General features: G+C 39.3%; 1 protein-coding gene and 1 long non-coding RNA gene across 2 annotated transcripts; one reads left to right on the forward strand and one right to left on the reverse strand.

Annotated features, from left to right (window-relative positions):
• Positions 1-3960: 3960 nt before the first annotated feature.
• On the reverse strand, positions 3961-15691 carry LOC117267804 (apoptosis regulator BAX-like). The gene is made up of 6 exons (XM_033643821.2): positions 15429-15691; positions 15182-15212; positions 14437-14601; positions 14136-14274; positions 12888-12992; positions 3961-12570 (listed from the first exon to the last, which is right to left on the reverse strand). The coding sequence occupies exons 1-6, from the start codon at positions 15454-15456 to the stop codon at positions 12427-12429; spliced, it is 612 nt and encodes a 203-aa protein (XP_033499712.1). The 5' UTR covers positions 15457-15691; the 3' UTR covers positions 3961-12426.
• On the forward strand, positions 7976-16478 carry LOC117267805 (uncharacterized). The gene is made up of 3 exons (XR_013488090.1): positions 7976-8071; positions 14894-14979; positions 16110-16478. It is a non-coding gene; the product is annotated as an uncharacterized LOC117267805 (long non-coding RNA).
• Positions 16479-24318: the final 7840 nt, after the last annotated feature.

A 24318-nucleotide genomic window follows, 5' to 3' on the forward strand; every position in this document is an offset into this window, starting at 1 on the left:
GGGCTGTAGTCAACCAAAGAAAATCTTGGTCGACTAAAGTCGCACATAATCTTCAACTAATCGATTAGTTGAAGATTATGTGCGACTTTAGTCAACCAAGAATCTGCATGTTATTTTTACTTCTGCGGTGGTGTGTCTGTGTCACTCTGCAGTTAGACCTCCAAAACACTAGTTGGCGGTGGAGGACGAGGTGTTGTGTGCTGTAAAGTTTAGTTCAAATCAAACTTTATTTATATACTTGATTCAAAACACATTAAATATGGCTTAATAGGGACAATTTAAAACACAAGTACGCAAATCAGCTTCACTATAACTTGCAGCATTCACAGACAAACACTTGTCTTTATCTGGGCACATTTTCCCTACAAATACAACATGCTAATGCTATTAGCACAAGTCTACGGCGTTTTACATTGTGTAAATTAGCCTATCATCTAGCGATCTTTTCCTCTTCTCATATAAAACCAGCGGCAACAGCAACATGTAACAAAGGTAACGGCACATAATTCGGTTCCATTACAACTCACAACATTTACCGACAAAACAACTGTCAAATACTAAACAAGTTTTCTAAGCAAATACAACATGCTAACGTTATTAGCGCCAGCCTATGGCATTTTACATGGTATACATTAGCCTATCGACAAGCAGAGATTTCCTCTGCTCATATGAAGCCTGGATAAATCCCGAAGTATAAATCCCTGAAGGATAAATCACATACACGACTTAAAATGCTATTTTAGTGGAGGCTTTACTGTCTTCACAATTTATTGTTTCTTATCTGTGAAATACAAGTAAATACAAACTTTGTTTCCACTGAGGGAAATGGTTTCAGCTTATAGAAACAGGCAGGAGGTCTGCGTCACCGCGGCGCTGAGCTTGAGGGTGGGCGAGTTCAACTTTCTGTCAACAATGGGGTGTTTTGAAAACACCCCCATTTTCACAGGTACATTAGCCTGCCCCCCCCCGCCGCAGGAAATAATGGAGTAATCCTGGAAAGCTATTGATGTAGCACTTTTCTCCTTATGAAAGTAACACAGCGATTATTCGACCAATGAGAATTTGGTCGGATGAGAGCATAGCAACCAAATAATCGACTAGTCGACCAGGAGACTATAGCCCTAGGTAGCTGCCACTGGTATTTGTTAGCCAGTCTAACAGCACAGCTCTAATGATGGTAATTTGATTCAGACTGAAATAATCAACAACTGTTGGATGGATGGCCATGAAATTTCTACAGATATTTATGCTCTTCAAAGGATGACGCCAAATGACTTTGGTGATCGTGATTTTTTTCTAGTGCCACCATGAGGCTGATATTAGTCATTCTCAGTAAAATGTTGCAAGTGAATGGTTAGCCATGAAACTCATCCTATGACTTTTCATCTAGCGCAAACATTTGTTATGAGCTTTAAAGAAATAGTGTAAAGTATAATATTCCAAAGAAACATTTTTTTAAATACCTGCAATCAAGGAGCTTTATTTTCTCTATACAAAATCAGTCATTGACAATTCCTTCACTTTCATCACCATTAAAGACTGTTTACAGCCTGTGGGGAGGCCCAAACACAAACAGCTAACACAACTCTAAAGTTACTTCAGTATAATTGGTTGATGCAGACCTATATAACATCTGTTAAGTTGAATAAATATAACAGCAACATTTGTTGTATCATATGTCTGTAATAACATCTGGACTAAAAAATAAATAAAAATGTTGATAAAAAAATGTATTTGTCCAGTACTTTGGTTTATGACTGAATACATGCAGAACTAAACACACTCCCATCAGACTCAGCTGTACTTTATGCTCAAGTAAATTAACAGTATCTCAAATTTAATATACTTAGTACTCTCCACTACTGGTCAGCAGAGGGGCACAAGGTAGCTGAAATGAAAAGAAAATGGTTTCCAAAGCAGTCTTCCTGGCAATCTGATCACTTAAAATGTGTTCTCTGCATCAGGCCTGGATGGCAAAAGCATCTATGAGCAGTACAGTATGTGAACCAGTCAGACGCCAAATTCAGGCAATATCATTCAAGGCGTTTAATAGACTTAATTTCAATCAATGGACCAGTATCATTCTTTTAACCCACAAATTTAATAATCAAATCATTACAATTACTCTTGAACATAAAATAATCTAAATTGATCACATGATATTCATGCACTTTTTATGGTTCTCTAATTTTAAGTTTTTGTTTCCGTGTGCTGGACAACAATTTGTGGCTTTTTTTTCTTATTTGGGTAAGAGTGACCTCGACCATTTGAGATTTTTTTTTTTACCTAAGAGAAGAGCAAAAATAAGAAAAATTGTGTGAATCATAAAAATCTGTGGGTAAAAATAAGGACAAACTGTGGATACAAACAGTTAAATATTCGTTCTTATATTGCTTCCTGCATTAGGTCTGTTATATCATAATAAATCCTCCATAGATCAGAAGGAACGCAAAAAGCATAACACGGTAACACACAATTAGCTGAGACTATTTGAGGGCTCTCTAGAGATCTTAGAACTCTCACTGTACATCAGAGTTTTTGAAATAACTGACAAAATGTCACATTGTTGAAGGCATAAATCACTAATGCAACTGACTATGTCAATGCAATGGTTAGTGTCATTTGTAAATTGTAGGATGTGGTATAAGAGAACTAAAGACATTGCACATTCAAGATTATAATTCTCAAAAAACGTGCAAACATGTAGGCTACTAAACATTACTACAACCAGAATATTGAGTAGTTAATTTCTTTCGAGGTCAAAGTATTATACTTCAGTCTGGTTATTTATGAAGCTCTGATCCAACACATTGTCATCATCTGCTGTCACACCATAGCACTAAAAATATAGCAGATAAAGCCACATCCTTGATAAACATAGACATCACATAATTCATACACAACAGGAATGCAGGCAACCAATATACAAGTTTTAATGACAGTAGCTCAACATTAGTCTGGGTTTTGATTGGGTTTATTACATCGGACACAACATCTCCCATATCTCTCTTGGGATGCTGCTTTGGAAAGAATGGTACTGGTTGTGCTTGTCTTTCCACTATTATTCACCTTCTAAAAATCCTAATTAGGGGTTCACGCCTGAAGAGCTGAAGCCTACGGGGTGACTAATTAAAAGATAAACCTAAAATTTGTTATTCAATCAGTCTGTGTTTAACAATCCTTTTATGAAAAGCAAAACAAAACATGAACAAACATTTTTCTATTCAGTTTTTAAAGGAGTATAAGAAATACACCAACTGCTGTGAGTAGAACATTATACAGTGTACTAGTTAACCTGTCAGCACTCGCTGGTGGACAGACTATGTAACACTGACACTGCTTTTAAAAGGACCTCAAACACACATAGTATACATTTGGCATTGCTGTACTGACATTTACTGTAATTTACAGGCGACATATTTATCTATGAAAAGCTAGAACTGACTAATAACATCTGCCATCACACTGTATTGACTTGGGCAATAGTGCACAATGACAGCGACCAGCTGTAGTTACAATAGCTCCATATTAACTCTGAATTTCTGAATTAAATCAACACCAACAAAAACTAAAATTACAGAAAATGTATACACCTGCTATTGCTATACAACTGCTAGAAGAAAAAGTACTAATTGAAAGATAAACACTTAATGGTGGCAATCTCTGAGAAACCTGATTTTATCTTTGTCTCCATCTTTGGTGGAAAGCAATTGTGCTCCCCAACTGAGGTAAGGGCAACAACTGCAAAAAGTCACACTTACAAAACTTAGAAAGCATTACTATTCACTAACTTAATGCAATTCATTTATTGGGAAGTGAAATTCACAGGGCAGAGATCCTTTAACCCACATCACTTCGCGGTCATATTAAAAATAATGTGAGAAGTGGAATACAGAAGTTGCAAGTAGTAGGGCTTAGATGATATGCTTATCTCCCGATTTAATACTATCAATCAATCAATCAATCAATCAATCAACCTTTTTATTTAGACTCCAGGTCCATTAAAAAAGACAGACAAACATACAATATATATACAATACAATATATACAATGTATACAATATATAACTATCATGATACTTGGGTGCCGATTCAATATGTACTGTGACTTTTAAATATTGCAATTCGATATCATGATTTATTGCTATTTTTGTTAAATTTTACACTAGAATATAAGGAAAAAAATCATTCACTTCTTGAGACTATATCATGAGACATATTTCCAAAAACAATACAAATCTCATGTCAGTCAGTCTTTCTCTTATTTGAGTAGCATCATATACTGCATAGAAAAATGGTCAATGCTTCACTCGTGTTTTTAATGGTCTTATTATTTAACATTTCCCAGTTCAGCAGTTGGTGTTCTTGATCTTTGAAAGGTGCCATATTAAACATACTTTACTTACTTACTAAAACATATATTACATGTACAACAGAATGAATAAAAAAATTCATACTTTCTAAATGTAATTGTAACTGCTACATTTAGTTGTCCCTGCTCATCAAGCTTGTGGTGTTTACCATAGATTCATTTATTTGTGGGTAAAACTGACCATATTGTGGAACTACACTCAGTGCATTGACTTGCTCAGCAGCCACCCACCCCACTTTCTCTCTCTGTTTATCAGACCACAAATTACACAAGAATTTGCTAGCTAGCCACCCCACACTCCTTCTGCCTCTCTCCACAGCTAGGATTCTATTCACCAGGAGCAGAGGAGGTGGAAACTCAGCAGTCAGACTTAGTAGCGGCTGTAGCAACTCGAATTAAGCTGGCGTAAACTCCAGCTCTGGGGTTCACAGTGGGCTGTGTCTAATCTGTGTATAGGCAGCAACAGTTTGCTGATCTGGTGGGAAGTTTGCCCTCGGCTGGCTGAATTGGAGTTGCTATTCAAGGACCTGAAAGTCCATGTCCCTGGACTGTCCTGCCATAATCTGCTTTTCTCGCTTCAGATTTGTTTTACTTGAAACAGATATGCCATCACATTACTTGTAGATTACCACAATAAAAGCAACAACTTCTTTCCACCTCCACGTTTACATTATATTGATTCAGGCATAAAAAATGATCAAAAGATCATTAAAAGAAAATTTGCAATACTTGAGTGAACTGATTTTTTCCCTCCACACCTAGTAAGTGGGAATTTATATTAACACTATGATTTTACCATTTTTAAAAGCACCATTTTTAAGGACTAGAAGTAATAGGGTTTAAAAAGAAGGAAAAAGCCATATGGTATGTTTCAGATACTGAATGCACATTAGTCATTTTACTGGCAGCAACAGATTAAAAAAAGAAAAAAAAAACTTTAAAAAATTGTCATCTTTTATTGATATTTGTGAATTCATTCTTTAATAATGCAGGTTATGAATGTTTCATCACTTGTAGGCAACTTTTTGGAAATTATGTTTATACATCTTACATCAAAATACAGTTTCTACCTGATACAGTGTTCAGCGTCATATGTGACTGAATGGAAATTACACCTTTAAATACTCAAAATATTTATTACTGACTGAACCGTTGTCCCTGATTATAATATCCAGGATCCAGGCTACAATGGGAGATGACAGATCAGGCAAAATCTGTTATTTGTTTATCAGACCTACAGATCCACTATTTTACAACTAGATGAAAGCCTATGATTGAAATAAATGAAATCTAAACATGTGATAGAACACCTGAGTTGGATTTGTTATTTGTCCAAGTATAAAACTTGTGGTGACATCAAGCAGTCTGACTCTGTAAGGCCTTTAAATACAAACTTAAAACTCATCTTCTCACCTTAACCTTCAAGTAGTTGTTATTCTTTGATCACATTAGGCTTGAACTTTTCGCTATTATCCTTCTGGTGGGTTGTTTTTTTTTTTGTCTCAATTAATCCAGTGATCCTAGTAATTCTAGTAACTGTCCTGCTGAAACCACTGCATCCTGCTAACCCTTGGCTGCGTGGCTCAGGTCCTTATCTGTTTGGTAGCACCTGGAAGCTGCTTGTCATTCATATATGTTTCCAGTCCTTCTAAAATTTTGTCATCCTGATTTCTCATACTGTCATTTTACTATGATGTTCTTATTTGTACTTACGATATCTATTGCATGTGTGTTCATCCTGGAAGAGGATCTCTCCTTGTTGCCAATTATTGAAATGTTATCGAAATTTACTTATTGGTATATAAATCCTCCACACAATCATATAAAAAAACAGTACCACAAAATACTTTTTAATAATTACTTACTTTTTTCTGAAAGGTGCGTGTGGGATTCAAAAGAAGTGCAAATCACTACACATATATCCTTTTCCTCCTCCATTTGCAGAAACTAACAGATCTCCAATTGTGTATTTAACTATGGTTTCATTTGAGTTCCCAGAAACAAGTTTTTTCCTTTCTGAATAGAGGCTTGGGTGACAGAGGTTGTTGTATGCTGTACTTAACCCCCTTGTGGCACAATTGTGATTTGTGATATTGAGCAATACAAATAAAACTGACTTTTCGACACAGCCTAATCTGGTGCAGCGTCCAATTACTAACAGGTTTCTAAAAGAGGTATGCCAATTTAGTAGAAGACTTCTAAGAAGGGGGCGACTCAAGAGATGACTGCAATCTGGAAAGCTTGGCTAGTGAGCTAATCTGCTAGCATGCCTGCTGATAACTGAGCATGCTGACTGTAGGTTTGACAAATGTTGGTTAATGACTTATTTCAATGTTTAAGATGTTAAAACTGACACTTTTCAGGAAGAATTGATTATTGAAAATGACATTGGTTGTCCATTCTTTACAGTAGCATTGAGCCGTGTTCTCTTTATAATGGTATCTCCAACGGAATCTCACAGAAATATGGAAAGAAGCACAACCTCTGAAACAGGTATTGTGTTAAAATTATGTAGTGGCTACAGGGTTAGAGATTGCACCAGCCACCAGCCAGTGGCTGCTAGATGTGGTTTACTCATCAGTCAAAAAACAATGTTTTTCTACTGAGTGGCCGGTAGATTTTGGAATCCACCTGCCACAGTGGCAAGTGAACAAAAACTTATTAGTTAATAACCCTGGGTGGCAGCATGGTTGGTTTTCAGCACCAAAACTGCTTGCTCACATTTATTTCATGTGTTTTCAGTTAAAATAACTACGCTTGTTATGTATGGGACGTAAGTAAATCAGTATGTTAAGTTAAAAGAAGTCCACGCTGACTTGCAGTTTCACATGAGGCACAAACAGGGGTCTCCCATGAAAGTCAGGTGTTCATTTGACCACCACTCAAGCTTCCTCCCTATTCTTTCTCTTCTCTGACGTTAAATGGCGGTTGGCAAACAGATTTAAGGTGCATTACCGCTACCTTCTGAAAAGGAGGTGGATCGGAACAGTCTCATTATATATATTGCCTCATACCCTTCAATCCCTGAGTTCAACTATAGTATTTCTACTGTTTGAAATACTGATTCTACTGTTAGTTTTCTACTGTTTTTCCTGCTGGTATTTTGGACAATAAATAGTAAAATATTGCATATTACATGTTACAATATTCACATATACCAGTTTCATGTTTTTCAATTAACCCAAGTGTACTATTAAGACCAGTGTGTCCAAATCTCATCTTTGAAATTATATCTTCTTTTTTTTTTTTTAGTTCTGCTAGTTTCTCTCATTTCTCTTACTTTCTTGTGGATACTGTTGTAAGGCCTACCTTTAGTTCCCCTGTTCCATTCCTCCTGCCTTTTCCTTATCATTTCTGATTTGGTTATACTTTAAAGCCTTTGGAAACACAGCTTGAAATAGTAAAAATGCATATATTATATCAAAGTCGAGTGTCTCATTAATCATCATAATAATCATCATAATAACTATTAGAAAACCTGGTTTAAAAACAGCTCATTTTGCTGTTTAGACCACTTGCCAGGACAGAGTGGGCGTGGCAGATAACGCTCTGATTGACAGCTCCCTCGTTTTGATTGACATCTCCCTGGCTCAGTAATGGCTGCCACAAATTTAATCCAGCCGTACATGTTTGAGCCCTCTGATGATTCAGAGGACGAAGCAGAAGCTGAAAATGATTCCTTTCAGGTGGTCACTGAATGGTAAGTTTCAAAATGTTTTGTGATTCATATTAATGTTACTTCGTAGAATAGTTAGCATAACTTTTACATGCAATGTTACGGCCGGGCTCCACCGGCTGCAAACGTACAGCGTAGTGTCGCGGCGTATTCATTTGGGCTCCACTGACTGCGTACGGAAGCGACACGTAGAGAAGCCAGCGGGGTTGTTTACCGTTTGCTGAGCCGAGAGGCTGCATGTAGGCTGCATGAAATGTTAAAGCATTTTCCACCTAAATTATTATATATATTTGAGTTACGGATAAACAATAGAAGAGCCGCTTAAATAGAGTTGTTGCGCCGCTCTCGTTGCCGGTGGAGCCGCTGTAATTGATTAACGGGGGCGAGCTGCTACGGGACTCGCGCTGCAGACGTGCCCGGTTGAGCCCGGCCGTTAGCTGAGATGAATGACAACGGGAGGCTAGCGCTTTGCCTTTCTTCATTGAGATACGTTTTCATTGAAAACATAAATCTGCTCCGTTGTTCTGATAATAGCCTTTTTCATTCAAACACATCCAGTCTTAATAGATTAAATATGTCTTTACTCTGACACACACACACCGACCGTCAAAACGGGAGAGACCGGTGCCGGCCGGCCGTCTCTCTGGCGTTTTACTGAAGTATTGGCCCGCCTCGAATAATGTTCCCCTCCGGCTAAAATTGTGTTGTTTCCCACAGCATCACCTCCGCGATTGGGGATATGTTTATGCGTAGCAAAGCTAACTGCTTGGGGTTGGGGTTAGGGGTGAGGAAGGGTGCACATTACGTCCCCTCCCCGCGAATCGACACGGGCACTGGGCCCGGGGGGCAAGCCCGGCCACTCACAAGCCGCCTCTTCCTGCAGCTCCATGAGATGCAAAGGCTCGGATTGTCCGGGCTCTGGAGCCGGTCAACCTGATTCGAGTGCTGCTGGGAGCCCGCCAGAGGCAGAGCCGCCGCTGGGTCGCAGCCGAGCGGTTCAGCCAGTTTATGATCTGTATTTTCTAAACATCAGACTAGAAAGAGGAGTTGGCTCAGACTCAAAGAGGCAGATTTAGCTGGAGCAGAAAGGTTTTGTTGCGCTGCCACTGGGGGGCGGGATGAGACAACTGACTGATGATTTATGATTGGTTTGGAATTTATTGCGTAATAAATCTCAGAGATAACCATGGCCCAATCAAACCCAATTTCAAGAATGTACAAAAACTTAAAAGACAGATATTTCGAATTTGGATGGAAACAGATTTCTAATTGTTTTACATGTTTAATATTATGTACATAAGACCCTAAATTACATAGTTAGAAGGCTATTGTGGATTTGGGTTTCCAGAGGCTTTAAACTTCAGCATTACTATACTTAACTGTCGTATTTACTTCTGATTTTTTTTTGTGGCGACTAGTGCATATTTGTTTGCCAGTTTGTTCCCCTCTACCCCCATATGTGCTGGAATCCAGATGAATTTTACTAATATTCCAGCTCTCTCAATTCTAAAGACAGTTTGGACTATCTCCAGCAGGACGTCTTGTCTTGCTTTTGACTGCATACTCTTAAAACTCGTTAATGTGCTACTTGAATCTGATCCTATTAACACTTTACTTGGTTTCACATTTTCTTTCCATTTTCTGTGATAAAAGTATAACCAATAGCTCCCCTGTGAATACTTTTAAGTTGTTCCTAACTCTTTTATTTAACATTACACTGAAATCTGGAATTATGAATGCAACCCCTACTCTATTATTATCTGCTTTTGAAGCATCAATGACAATCTTAATATACTCAGCATAATGTTCATCTGTGTATCTACTACCGTGGCTTTTATCTAAACTTTTACTTTTCTTCCACTCTAACAGATGCATGTCAACAAGTATCTCTCCCAATAACCACAGTGGGACAACAGAGAATAGTACACTGGGGCTTGGCCTCCCCTATCCCAATTCCCTTCTCTATTGTCCAACTGAAGCTTTTGCCTCCCCCCATGTAGATTTTCATGCTCTTTATACTACCTATGGAGTTGGAACATTGAACAAACATTGACGTTGTTGAACCAGGGAATTCATATGTCCATGACGACAAAGGACCCTAATTAACTTTTTCTATTACCATTTATTCCGTGGTACCGGCATGCAATTAAATACAATAAATGCCGCCACCACCACGTAATGCGGTGTTAAGAGGTCATGGTCATTTTACATATTTTTGTTGGACCAGGTCGGTTATTTCCCCAGCCTGACATTCTAGCTGCTGGATGTCTTTTGCTGGGAGCCAGACTTGTACATTAAGAAATCTGAGGGCGAACTCTATCAAATGTGTAACTTTACAAATGATAAATTACATTATTCTGACGGGATCATCGAATGAGGTTAAATACTGTGAAACACAAGTGTACACGTTTGAATATTCATGAAAATTATAATTAAGTTTTAGCACAGCTTGTTGAAGATTTCATTATTTTGGTTCTCCTTTTTCAATTCTATTGCATCTATCACATTTGAATCACAGTTTGTTAGGTTGATTAAAAAGCTTTATCGTGTCTTTTCTCTGTGACGTACAGTCTCATTACTTGTTCTACAGTACAAGTAAAAACCCAACGAGGCTACAGATAACTGCTGGTTTGGTGCTTCCTTGCTCAGTGAGCTTCTTCAACAATCTCCACAGAACGTCTTTCATGCTGACAGACCAGATCACCCGGCTTATGCAAGGGCTGAGAAGCAAGAAACTTTAATAAAGGAACTGCATCTATCCTGTGTGGTGATGCTAAATGCTGGCTGAACATTTATAATATACTTACATCAGGATGGTCACATCAGTGCGGAGGCACAAAGATCACATTACCACCTGTTTACTTCTGTGAACCTAAAGGGCCTTATTAAAGACAACATTGCCATTTTTGGGATTTTCTGTCTTATACTTACTCTGAGGTCAACCTACATAGAGAATATCTGTTTGATATGATGCAGTACGTCTTTTAGAAAAATATGTGACACAAAGTTTCTTTCAAGTTTTTAAATTTGCATAGATAACGTTAGAAAAGGTAGAAATGTAAAGGCACATTACATTGTTTTAAATATCTCAACTCAGAGTCTAATCCTGAACTCTGAGTTGACTTACCCTGAGCTGGGAAACTCTGAGTATCCAGTTCCAGAACAGCTGATCTGAATTAGTTCAGTCAACTCTGAGTAGGTACACCTTGACTTAAGCATGTGCACAACCACAATAAAAAGCCATCATCAATGGAGCCCCGATACCTTGAGTCACCATGGCAACCGGAGAGAAAAAGCAATCAACTTATTTTACACCTGTGGAATTGGAGGTGCTCATGAATGCCTACAGCGAATATGGGCACATATTTCGTAAAAACTCTGAACTGACATCAAAACTTGAGAGCCCTGCCATTCATTTACATTTAACCACACTTAATTAAAATCATAGCTTACAGATGAAAAAGTAGTAGAGTGGTTTTGAATAAATTCTGATTTTCATGTAGGTGCAATCTCACAGGGGAAAAACACACTTGAGAGCAGCTTAAAATGAAATATATAAACATCATTCAAACAGGTAAGGCATATTTGACTTGGCCATGACTGTACCTTTCTTTAGTTTTATTCATATTTGATTTATTAAACAGAGTAGCTTAAATAACCTCATTCAGTGACTATTTCATTATGTGCTGTAGGCCACCAATATCATATAAAAAGCTACCGTGCACAAAAAAAAACTGATGAGAGCGCACGTCCGTGGTGTGTCAGATTTGATATGTGTGGCCGGTAAATGATTGAGCCTCATGAAAAACGGTACCGTTCAAACAGATACTCATTGGGGAAAGCCAACACATCTAAACGGGGTCTGAAGATCTTCTCCCAGCGTAAAGCATTGCGAATTAATTCTGCCTCGATATTGATCTTATTTCCTACATACGAACAACCCATGTCTGTCTGACAGCTTGCTTCAGGCTCGGCAGTAGGGAGGAGACAGGGTGAACTCAGGGTTTCTTAAAGAAAACCTGCCAGCTAGCAGGTTAGGTTCACAGAGTCAGTTGCCATGGTGATTGACTCTGAGTTTGACTTACCTCTCTTTCTGGAACTGAAAACCCAGAGTTTCCCTCATTTCGGGCTTAACATACTCAGAGTTTTCACTAAACCCACTTTCTGGAATACCCCTCAGGACATAACAGCTGGGAACTTTGCTGTCACATGACAACACTGAATAATAAACCCTCCTGTAAACATTCTATAGTCAGGTCAAATACCACCTTTTAGGTAAACGCCTAGAATTACTTTTTGAGAACATTGGGGACCCAGGTTTGGGTCCCCAATGTTCAGGTATCTGCGAATATTTGTGTGTAAATGTGTGTGCTTGTGCCTCAAAGCTGTTTGGCCAATCTCCAGGTGATGATGCTTCCTAAAGCCAGCCCGGCAACAAAGATAAGGGTGAGGCCGTAGGTGTGAGAGCTCATCAATGACACCCTCTGCATGGACGCCACCGCCAGCTCAGAGAAACTGTTGATCTGTGGAGAGACAGTTCTGATTATGATCATCATAATCACCCCTGGAGAAAATAATTCAGGAAATCAGTATGGAAAACATTTTTGCAATTAAATGGTCAAAGGTCAGTAAGTCAAGGACAGACTTTGCAAGCATCGGGCTGGACCCACTTTGCTGCAGTCCAGCCAAAAATCAAATGAAAATAGTTTTATCTGTACTGTTGTATAATGTCACACCGTGAGACTAAATGAACAAAGGTCTTAGTGATCTTTAAACATAGAACTAACATAGTAAAGTGCTCTTAAGGGTATAAGATGGATGACATGAACGGACAACATACCCATCCTCCATGTTCCCGAATCCAGCCCAGTAGATGGTTTCTGAAAAAATCCACTGTCCACATCAGAATCTCCCTCACTGACTGAGGGAGATGAGCCTCCGCCATCTGATGGACAACCAAAACAGGTTCATAAACATAGTGAAGCTGTTGCCAAAATCTGTATTTATTCCTAAGTACACTGCTGGATCACTATCATATGAAGCCATGGCAGTTGACAAGGCTTTAAATATCATATATATTGCTGCAGAAAGAGCTACAAATTCTAAAATGGTGACGCTTCACACATGTCTTCAACCTGGCAGCACAGAAGATCTATAAAATCAACACAGTTTCAAGGTGAACACCCAAGATTAGTGTCGCCATTCAGTATCTGACCAAATGTCTTCCCTTCTGTTCCTGAGTTATAGAACAATAATGCCCAGAAAAGTATATTTGCAGAACATTATGATGTTGCAGTGAGGTTGGCCATTGACCTTTTGGATATAAAATGTCATCACTTCATCATTTTATCCTATTGGACATTTGTGTGAATTTTTGTCAACATGAACATAGGAACTCCAAAATCTAATCACTTTATTATTGAGTCCAAGTGGACTTTGTGCCAAAATGTGAGAAAATTCCCTCAAGCTGTTCTTGAAATATCATGTTCACAAGAATAAGATTGATGCAAGGTCATTATTTAGTTCAAGTCAACCTTTGTACCAAACTGTAAGACATTCCCCGGAGGTGTTCTTGAGATATTGCATTCACAAGGATGGGATGTGCAGAAGTACGGACGAACAGATGTACAGATGCATGGACAGATTACCCAAAAACATAATGCCTCTGTCCAAGGCTACCGCCAGCATGGAGGCATAAAATAAAAAAGTACTACAGTAGATAAACATAAGATAAAAGATGATGATGTTGACTGGTTGATGTTGAAGTGTTCTTGCGAGACTGCATTCGCTACAATAAAAAAGAATAAGGTCACTGTGACCTTGACCTTTAACCTTCAAATTCTAATCAGTCCATTCTTGAGCCCAGGTGGACATTTGTGCCAAATTTGGAGAAATTCCCTCAAGGTGTTTTTGTGATACTTTGTCCACAAACATAGGACATAGGACTCGAACATTGGACGATTGTGCTGTCTTTGAAGAAATTCCCTAATGTGTTTAATGGTATCAAACATCAAGAAAATATCAAGTACCACCTAAGATTTTCCCATCAAAATCCATTTTGATCTGTGGCAAAAAGAAGCTAACCAACCTTGAGAGCCAGCTTGCCTGCAACGTAGAAGAGCACAGCAATCCTCTCCCAGGTGATTCCATGTTCAAACACTTTGTCTGCCACTTGCTTAAAGCAGTCCCATTTAGAGCCGGAGGAACAAGCCATCCCATCTATTGCACTGCAACAGAGACACATGAGAGCATGGGGGTGGTTAAAAAAAATAAAAAATAAAAAAATAAAAATTAACACATTCAAGACCACTTACATCACATGTCACAGTACTGTAGAGGTTTTCAGTACTGTAACATGAATGCTGAGATACAGTGGCTCAGAGACTCACTCTTGGAACTCCTTGTCGTCTTGGACCCTGTCACCAATGATACGGATCATTTTGCTGAGCTGGGTCACAATCTTCTGCTCCTGCTCAGTCCTTACTGGGACAGCCAGCTGAGTGAGAGACGGGATGTCTTCTGAGGGCACATCCTTCAATTCCTCCTCTATGACCCTACAAGAGAGCAGGATGTTAAAACACAGGCCCTTTCCCAAATTGACCCTTCTTATGTTGTGTTCAAACCAGGCTGACACACCCATTTCTGAAAAGGCAGCACAAACTTCAGTGATCCTTTCCACTGATTTTCTTTCTCCCTACTTCACACAGTTTATGAGTGGTGTTATTTCCTGTAAGAACATAAACTGTTGCTGTGTTTTATTTGAAATATAAATTAAACAATGAATCATATTGTTGCTGATTAATTTTGTGTAGCTCATCTTATAGATTAATTGACTTATTACTTCAGCTCTAGGTTCGATATGATATGACATGTGGACCCATCCCGATTGCATCAGACAAAGGCAGCAATAGGACCCTTTTACTTATTTTACGGTAAGAATTATTTTAAATGTACTAGCAACTAATCCGTTGGGAAAATGATTAATCAACCAATCAGCCCTACTTAAGTGTTTTTCATGTGTTTTCATTGTTTCATTGTTGTTGTGAACTTAATATATGCGAGTTTTTGCCTGTTGATCGAACAACATGTTTCTCAGGCTCAGGAAACATGAGATGATGAAGATAAGGGACTTACTCTTTAATGAGGGCCTCTCCTATCCTTGCGTCTGTGGAGGAATAAGCAGCATGAGTGAACTGGAGTTACACGTTAAAAAATGTGTAGACTACAGTAAATGGTTACAATGCTGTCATTGTGTTATTATGCAGTAACGTTAGACACAGCCGCGGGCGGTCAACAAATGCAGCCATGAAAAATACCAATGACAATCCAACTTTGATTTGACTTGGACTAGAGGTAGTAACGAGTGCCTCGGAGAGCTTACCGGACATGCCGTTTCCTTCACTCGCCATGTCTCAAAGAAAACAGCAATAATTAATTAAAAAAAAAAACTTGTAGAGAAACTCTTGCTCTCTCAGGAACTCTGCTTCCCTTCCTTCAGTGTCAAATAAAACTTCAGGCGATGATGAACAAAGCCACCTGATAAAACAGCATGTAGGTTATAAAGAACAATGCTGCACGAATAGATAAAACAGAAACTGTACGTTACTGCTCGAAGAACAACTCCAGACCGTAATGGGCGGCGCATATCAACTGTCCGTGACTTAAATACATCCGTGTAGAAACCGAAACTTGATACATCTTATGTACATCATGTACAGTTTTCTTTATTTTCTTTACACCGGACATTCGTCTCACTTTTAGTTTCAAACCGCACTGTCAGTCTTTAAAGTGCAAATGACTGAATGGAAAACTGATTAAATAGATTATGTGGAGGTGAGGGGCGGGCAACACATAGGCCTACATGAGTATTACTAAGCCATTGTTTATAGGCTATTAGCTACAGAAAAGAGCAGGAATAATTATTCATAAAGTAGATCCAGTAGAATACAACAACAGACTATTGAAACTTAAAGAGTTGAGTTACGGATGCTATTAAATATGTATCGAGCAAAATGCAGAGTGTTACCAGAACGTTTACAAAAGTTGTTTGTTTATATTTCAGAGGAGCATAGAGGAAAATTTCACTTTAAGTACCAGTTTGCACGGACTACATTAAAACAGAGATGGATCTCAACTGCAGCTAGATGGGCAAATGACTCCCTCCTGTGATGGAATCAAGTGGGTGAGAATGCAGTGATCTGATTTATCGAATAGATTTTGACTAAAGTTTTGCTCATTTGAGTAGAGTGAAATACAAAGCTTATGTCTGAACAGTGAATTATGCACAATAAACTTGAGTTGTCAGAACCTGATCGTGTGAGAGGATGTCATTGTAGCTCCTAATTTCTTTTCTTTGTTCACAGATTCAGCATTCAAGATTCAGATTTGAAGTTCAAGATCCACATTTACAGTTTCACACTGCATGTTTGATACCAACGTTCTGTTCCATTTTCCTTTTGAATTAAAGCTTCCTTTTCTCTTCTCTTCTGGGTTCGTTTTATTTTTGTTATATTAGTAAAATTGATGTAGCAGTCCCTGCAATAGCCAGCATTAGCTGGTATAGCATATTCAACAGGTTCCTGGCTGTTAAAGTTAAATCTCCGCACTGCCTCTTCAGCTATAAGACTCCCTTCAGTCCCTAAATCTTTCCACTCAAACACTGATTTAATAAATTTTTGCCATCTTGTGTCTGTAAAAGGAGTGATTGGTCCATCTTTCTGAATTATATGCATACAGCACTCCATTTCTTATGCTAATGTAATGCTAGCAAACAAATAAAAAATAGCAACAAAGATTAATATAGTGGCAGGAGGAGGGTCGTTTTTATGACGTTTCATCATTTTGACAGATAAATGACAGGTGAAGTTCCCAAGCAAGATAACAGACCTCAAATTTGTGAAATCAGATATGTTTATTTTGTATAAAGCTAACAGAGAAAATATACATGGTACCTACACAGATTGTTTAAAAAAAGTCTGTAACGTGTTAAGACCACGTTATGTAGCCTATTAAAGACATAAAAGAGCCTTAACAGGCTATGTATGTGTGGCTCTCGGTGGCTCTACGTGCAGCGCCATTTTTCTAAGGGTTTTTTTCTTTTTTCCAAGCGTCCCATTGGATGATAACTACAATCACGTCATGCATGTCGGACCCCGGACGTAGCTGTCTGCTCTGTTTGCCGGAAAAAAGGTAACGTGATAAAGTTACCGATCTACAAAAATGTGCAAGAAGTACCGGTGGCAACAATTTTCTTTTGATTTATTGAAAACTTAAGAAGTTGTCAACAAAAATCTGGGTCCTCCCCCGATAGGGATCGTTTAAATACAAGGAATCGCGGCTTCGGCCCACCGCCTAACATGACAAAAGCAGACAAGAACTACCGAGTGCTGTCCTTGGTGCTGAATATGCAAAAACAAACAAATGTCTATACTCCAAAACTCACTACTTCTGACATGACGAACCAAGACAGTGTAGCCTAGCCTACATAGATTAAAAAAAACAACATCAGCAGAAAAACAGAAGTCCTGCAAACCAACAGCAAGCGGCGATCACCATGGCCAAATAACGTCGCATATCTGTAACTCGAAAAGCACTTGGAGAGCGCAGACCTCCGCCAAGCAGCTTGGATTTCCCGCCATTTTATTATTTTATCCACTTCGCTTCAACCGATCACCACCAAAATGTTATCATCTGTACCTTGTCCCATTATCAACCTTTCCTGAAAATTTCATCAAAATCCGTTCAGAACTTTTTGAGTTATTTTGCAGACAAACAAACAAACAAACAGACCAACGCCGGCGAAAACATAACCTCCTTGGCGGAGGGAATAAAGAAATAAAAACAAGGCAGCTGTTGGCAACTAACGCTGTTGCTGCTGCAGCTACTATTAGGCTACTACTGTTATCCAAACTAAATTAAAGGAAGCAAAGATTGTTTAACCTATAATTCCACATTATGTTGCCTTCTTTCCACAGCAAATAAATGATTTCCTTTTAACGAATGGCTCAGAGAAATGCCGTCTAGCAAAGTTAAATATTTTCACCACCATTTTAGTTATGAAATAGCCTTACATATGATATTGAAGGTGCACGCACACACAAGCAGGATCTCACACACATAAAACGTGACTGGAATTAATAAATAAGCAGTAAATGCACAGTGGGGGTTATTTGTTTTCTGTATCGGCGTGACGCGCTGTGTTAACTGAGTGAATCGTCCCAGCCGGACGCGTGTTAGTTTGAGTTTGATTTAATTACACTGAAGTTGTTGAGTTAAACTAACCATACGAGTCCTTTTCGTTTTTATACAATTTATTGCTGCATTTTGAAAGCAAAAAGAGTTAAGTTTTTGGGGGGTTTCATGTTATATCAGGGGTTTCAGCTTGGCACCGTGAACCTGTGCCTCCCATGACCTGTAAAAGTAGCGTTGTGACATAAGCCTCAGTTTCTGTTGTTGGCGAATTGTTACAAGCTGATGAATTCGCTGGTCAAGGCTAGGCAAAACATTAGTACAGGTGAGATGACAGACAGATGGATGGTTTGTCTATAACAAAATACTTTCTGTAGATGTGCTGCAAGAACGGATTCATGCTTAATATACATCTGCAGCCAGAGCACAATACACTGTCAATAGGCTTTATGTGTGGGGAATACCAGGATGTGTTATCCAAATAAGGGCATGTACGTCACATATAGCAGATGGATGTGATTTCCGGTCGATGAGATAAACACTTCTGTCCTCACAGTCCGTGCCGGCGCAGTGAGGGAGAAATGCAGAGACTGACGGTTGGACTATGAAATCCGACGGTTGGAATAATGGCATGGAATGGTCGGATTAATGGGCAGTCAACATTATGGGACTAAAACAATAAAACTCCTTGTAGACCTGCATAGTCAGATTACCAGGTCGGAGTTATGGGTAGTCGGACCCCCTGGTGGCGCCATTTTTTCATCTTAGGTCCATCTCCATCCTCTGCCCTATCCACTGTGCCCACTGTCTCCTCTGTGTCTGCTGCAACCTTAGCTCTACCTGGTAAGTTAACAACAAAACAGCCTTTGTAATTGCTCAATGTACTGCAGAACATTCTGAGATGAATCATTTTTAATATAAGATATAATCATATGAAAAGAGACATGTTTTTAGACAAATGCATATTATTTCAAAACTTCTCAAGCAATTTTCAGTTGTTCCACTGGCAGATTTTTCTCTTATTACAAGCTCTAGCTGTACTATTTTACTTAGAACATAAGCAGCATAATTTTGAAGTGTAATATGACATCTAACATGACTAGCTTTTGTTGTTGTTTTTCATCTTAGGTCCATCTCCATCCTTTGCTCCATCCACTGTGCCCACTGTCCCCTCTGTGTTGCAGTTTATTTAAAACAAAAAATAATAAAGCAGATTGTGTTTACAGTAAATGACTGGTTTATTTTGTTAGGCTACTTTTAGTTGGCCTAGATGACATTTGGTATCCCACTTAGTACTATATCACTTTGAATATTAAGTGTAAATCAACCCCAGGCTGTTCTTGTAGCTGAATTTGCTACCATTTCAGATTAAAAACCATAAATGGGTAAAACATGCCAGGCTGCTCTTTGAGGTTTTATGTATTGATTCTCTGTGTGGCCAGTAGGGGGAGTTGCTGACTTTGCCAAATATTAATTGAAATTTTTTTCAGCAAGTTTGCAAATCTGTTGTCTGCTTCCGTGGCCTTAATCACTGTGGATTACAATCTAACTACAACAAAAAGTTCTCACTTCTAGATTTACAAGTGTATCCATAATGACAGAGTAGAACATGAAATAAGTTATAGTATGTGAGTGAATGATCAATAATCAGTATTATTGGCAATAATAGAGGGCTCCAAAATCAAATTTTGCTTAGGGCCCCACGGAGGCTTGGGCCGGTCCCGGTAATAAATTGAAGAAATGTTCCATTTAAAAAATATATAAATAAATAAACAGATCACGTGAGCTACAGGATGGGATTTTTTTTGTACAGCTTCGGCTGGGAGAGCGATTCCTCATCGTGCTGACCATAGATAAATATAATGTAATGTAGCTAATGTATATGATATGATGCACTTCTTTTTCAAGACTTTTTAAATAAATACTTTGCAGAAAATTGCTGCTGTTGTGATTGATTTCCTCTCCCTTAGGAATGCAAAGATCCAGGGACAGGTCAGGGGGTTGGCAGGAAACCCACTGCTGCCACCTGGCCCTGCTTTGTCCTCATGGATGAGGGTTTAGGACAGAGACCTTCCATTGCCCCTCCTGTCCTAATTGCCTCCATCCCTGAGGAAACACCAGGGCCAGGTGCTGCAGTGGGTGAGCAGCATGAGGAGGAGGAGGAGGAGAGGCAGCCAAGGCCAGCGACAGGAGGGATTATACATTATGTTCCATTTCTTATTTACAACTAGAGTAAACTTTTGAACTACTTTTCAGTGACAACATTTATTTTTTTCTTTGATAACCAAGTATTTACAAAGATACACTCTGAACATTTCTATTTACAAGTGGGCATTCTTAACATGTACAACTACAAAAGATCAGCAGAAATCACTATTTACAGAGAACAAATATAAAATGATGTAAAACGTGTCCAGCAGCACCTCCAGGGACTCTCTGCTCAGCCTGAAATCTTGCCTTGTGTCACCATGATTAAAGAAGTTTTGCAGCACCGGAACAGCCAGGTTTATTCTGCAGCACAGGGGCCTGGTCTGGATGGGGAAAGGAGGGTAAGGACATGAGTACAATGAGTAAATGATCAAAGCAACAATAGCTATTTAATTTTAGTTAATAAGACAATTCTAGTTAAAGCTATAGCTTGGATAAATAATGCTATATCCTTCCATCTATCCACTTTGGCTTCTCAATAGGCCCATTTCCACTGAAGAAGTTCCTGGTACTATTTGGGGGGCAGGAACGTCCTCTCGCTCTCAACCGCCGTGTCTTCACTGAGAGAGCAGAGTACAAGGAAGGTTCCTGTAAAGTTACGGGCTGTGGATGTGATGTAATTGTTGCGCGACCATTTTGACCGGGGCGACACAGGGACGCCGTTAGCCGATAGCGGTGTCTGTAATAACTCACTAAATGGCCTGTGAAAAAAATATTTTTTCCAGCGGATGTCTTAGTTACAACATGATTGAGCTAACTGGAGTAGTTTCATGTCGTATCCGACAACGGGAGGCTTTTAACAGATGACGTCCTGATGTTAGCTTTGCTGCTGCTGTTAGCTGATGCTTTCTAGACATCGTGACTTCCCATAACTGAATAAATACCACACATATCAACACAAAACTGCTTTGCTAGCTCAATCATGTTGTAACTAAGATATCCGCTGGAAAAAATATTTTTTTCACGGGCCATTTAGTGTGTTTTTTTTAGATGGCATCGGAAGCTATATGAACGAGCTAACCCTCGTCTGCTGAGTTTTAAAAATGCCGGCTATTTTGTTGCTTTCTGTTGTCGTCACATCCCTCCTTGAGTATATCCAATCAGCACCAAGTAATCCCCAAGCCCCAGCCAGGAGTCTTTGGGGGTCGTTCTGAGTACCTACTCCGAGGCAGTGATTTGAGGCCCGTTTCCACCGCAGGAACTTCGGGGTAATTTTACAGGGCCGGGGCCGTTGGTGCGTGTCTCCACCACAGAAACCACCCCCGAAGGACAGAGTTCCGGAACATTTACAGGGACTAAACAAGTCCCTGCCTCGGAGTAGGTACTCAGAACGGCCCCCAAAGACTCCTGGCTGGGGCTTGGGGATTACTTGGTGCTGATTGGATATACTCAAGGAGGGATGTGACGACAACAGAAAGCAACAAAATAGCCGGCATTTTTAAAACTCAGCAGACGAGGTTTAGCTCGTTCATATAGCTTCCGCCGCCATCTAAAAAAAACCTCACTAAATGGCCTGTGAAAAAAATATTTTTTCCAGCGGATATCTTAGTTACAACATGATTGAGTTAGCAAAGCAGTTTTGTGTTGATATGTGTGGTATTTATTCAGTTATGGGAAGTCACGATGTCTAGAAAGCATCAGCTAACAGCAGCAGCAAAGCTAACATCAGGACGTCATCTGTTAAAAGCCTCCCGTTGTCAGATACGACATAAAACTACTCCAGTTAGCTCAATCATGTTGTAACTAAGACATCCGCTGGAAAAAATATTTTTTTCACAGGCCATTTAGTGAGTTATTACAGACACCGCTATCGGCTAACGGCGTCCCTATGTCGCCCCGGTCAAAATGGTCGCGCAACAATTACGTCACATCCAGAGCCTGTAACTTTACAGGAACCTTCCTCGTACTCTGCTCTCTCAGTGGAGACACGGCGGTTGAGAGGGCCGAGCGAGAGGACGTTCCTGTAGTAGTTCCTGCCCCCCAAATAGTACCAGGAACTTATCCAGTGGAAACGGGCCTTTCCATGCATTCGGAAAGTCTTTTTTGCTTAGTAAGGTTCCTAGCTGAGTGAAATGACCCGGAAGTATTTTAGTGGTCGCCATGATAAGAGCTGTTCGAATTCTCTAAACACTAAGGAAAGGAGGTTCAATGCTTCCTTTCAGATCTCCTTTAGCATAGGATACATCAGACCTTCCTAAGCGATAGGAAAGGAGATAATTCCATCCCACAAGTCATTGCGGCGGCAATATTTATGCACCATTCACAAACTCAAATGATTAGGAAAGAAAAAGATCAACATGACCGAGAAAGGAAGGAGATCTACTGCATCTCAAAACATTGGCATTGGCTATGCTTATGGCCTAGATAGATAGATAGATAGATAGATAGATAGATTCAAGAGTATTATCTAGACCTGCTCTATGTGTAAAGTGCCCTGAGATGACTTTTGTTGTGATTTGGCACTATATAAATAAAATTGAATCTAAAAAAATAGATAGATAATCAATGAAGTAACGTTGCTGTGCCTTGTGCGTAAATGCACATATACTTGGCGTATCTGGAGATTCAGAGGCCTTTTACACGTACACGGTGATTTTGATAAACAGAGACATCTTCCTTCGTTTGTGCCCTTCGTTTACACGCAAACAGAGATTTCTCCTCTGAAAATGAGTCTTTCTAAAAACTCCGGCCAGAGTGGAGATTTTGGAAAACTCTGGTTGCGCGTTTGCATGTAAACTGAGATAAACGGAGTTATAGGCAGCCGACGTCACAGTATGCGTTGGAACTTGCGCCTGTGTCAAAAGTGCGACCTATGTTGCTATAGTGACAATGGATACATGGAAGGCTTGAGCTTCTCCTTACACTGCCACCTACAGGTTTGGCATGCTCTTGTGTATATATACACACGGGTAAGTGTAAACGAAGATCTTTTTGAAAACGGAGACGGTGAAATGTCCGTTTAAATAGCCGGCAACATGTAAACGGCCTCTTAAATAATCAATGATTATACTGCTTCCCACTTTTTATTCCCCTGTACAGTGTTTCCCTGCAGAGCTACAGTGGAAGGATCATAACAAAAAATACAAAAGACTGTAACGTTAAAAGATATCTGCCTGAGGTTATTAAATACCTGCAGCGAGCACCCCACCCCCCACCCCGCAGCAGAAACAATAAGCGTGTTTCCCCATAAAGAGAGACGCTGTGTGCATTTACGCACGAGGCACAGCAGCATCCCTTTTATTATTATTATTATTGTTATTTATTATTTATCTGTCTATCTATGCAGTAGGGGCACACAATATTGATTTAACAATAAAGGCCAAACACAAGTTAATTACTGCTTGTGGTCTAATTTCTATTCCAATTGCCCATTTGAAGAAGAAAATGGAAAAAGTACGTGGATTTCCAATATTTTTTTTATTCACACGGAAAAACAAAATAATGCATTTAATATTTGTTTATCCTGTTATAAAACAAACAAGTTGAACACAGCTGTGGACGGAGGGAACACTCACCGTAACATATGCTCAGTTTGTATTGCCAGTCTTTAGTAATATCATTAATTCATTTTACTACTTGGGATTCAGATGGGTGAGTGTGAGCAAACATTCTCAGTGTGACAATTTCAATTCAGTTTGTGGCTGGCAGCCTATATTCATTTTTTAAATTCAATTCCGACCTTAGTAATTAAACAATATCTTTCACCGTGTTGTCCACGTTTAAATATCCTGCATGAAACAACATGATGAGAACGTACGCCCCATACGTTCTCATCGTGTGCATTTTGTAGTCCATCTTCAGAACATTGTAGTTTCACCACAGCAGACCCACGTCAATGGGTGCGTCCCAAGTCTCTTATTTTATACTGCTAACTC

The sequence above is a fragment of the Epinephelus lanceolatus genome, chromosome 18 (genome assembly GCF_041903045.1).
Source record: "Epinephelus lanceolatus isolate andai-2023 chromosome 18, ASM4190304v1, whole genome shotgun sequence".
Lineage (NCBI taxonomy): Eukaryota > Metazoa > Chordata > Actinopteri > Perciformes > Serranidae > Epinephelus > Epinephelus lanceolatus.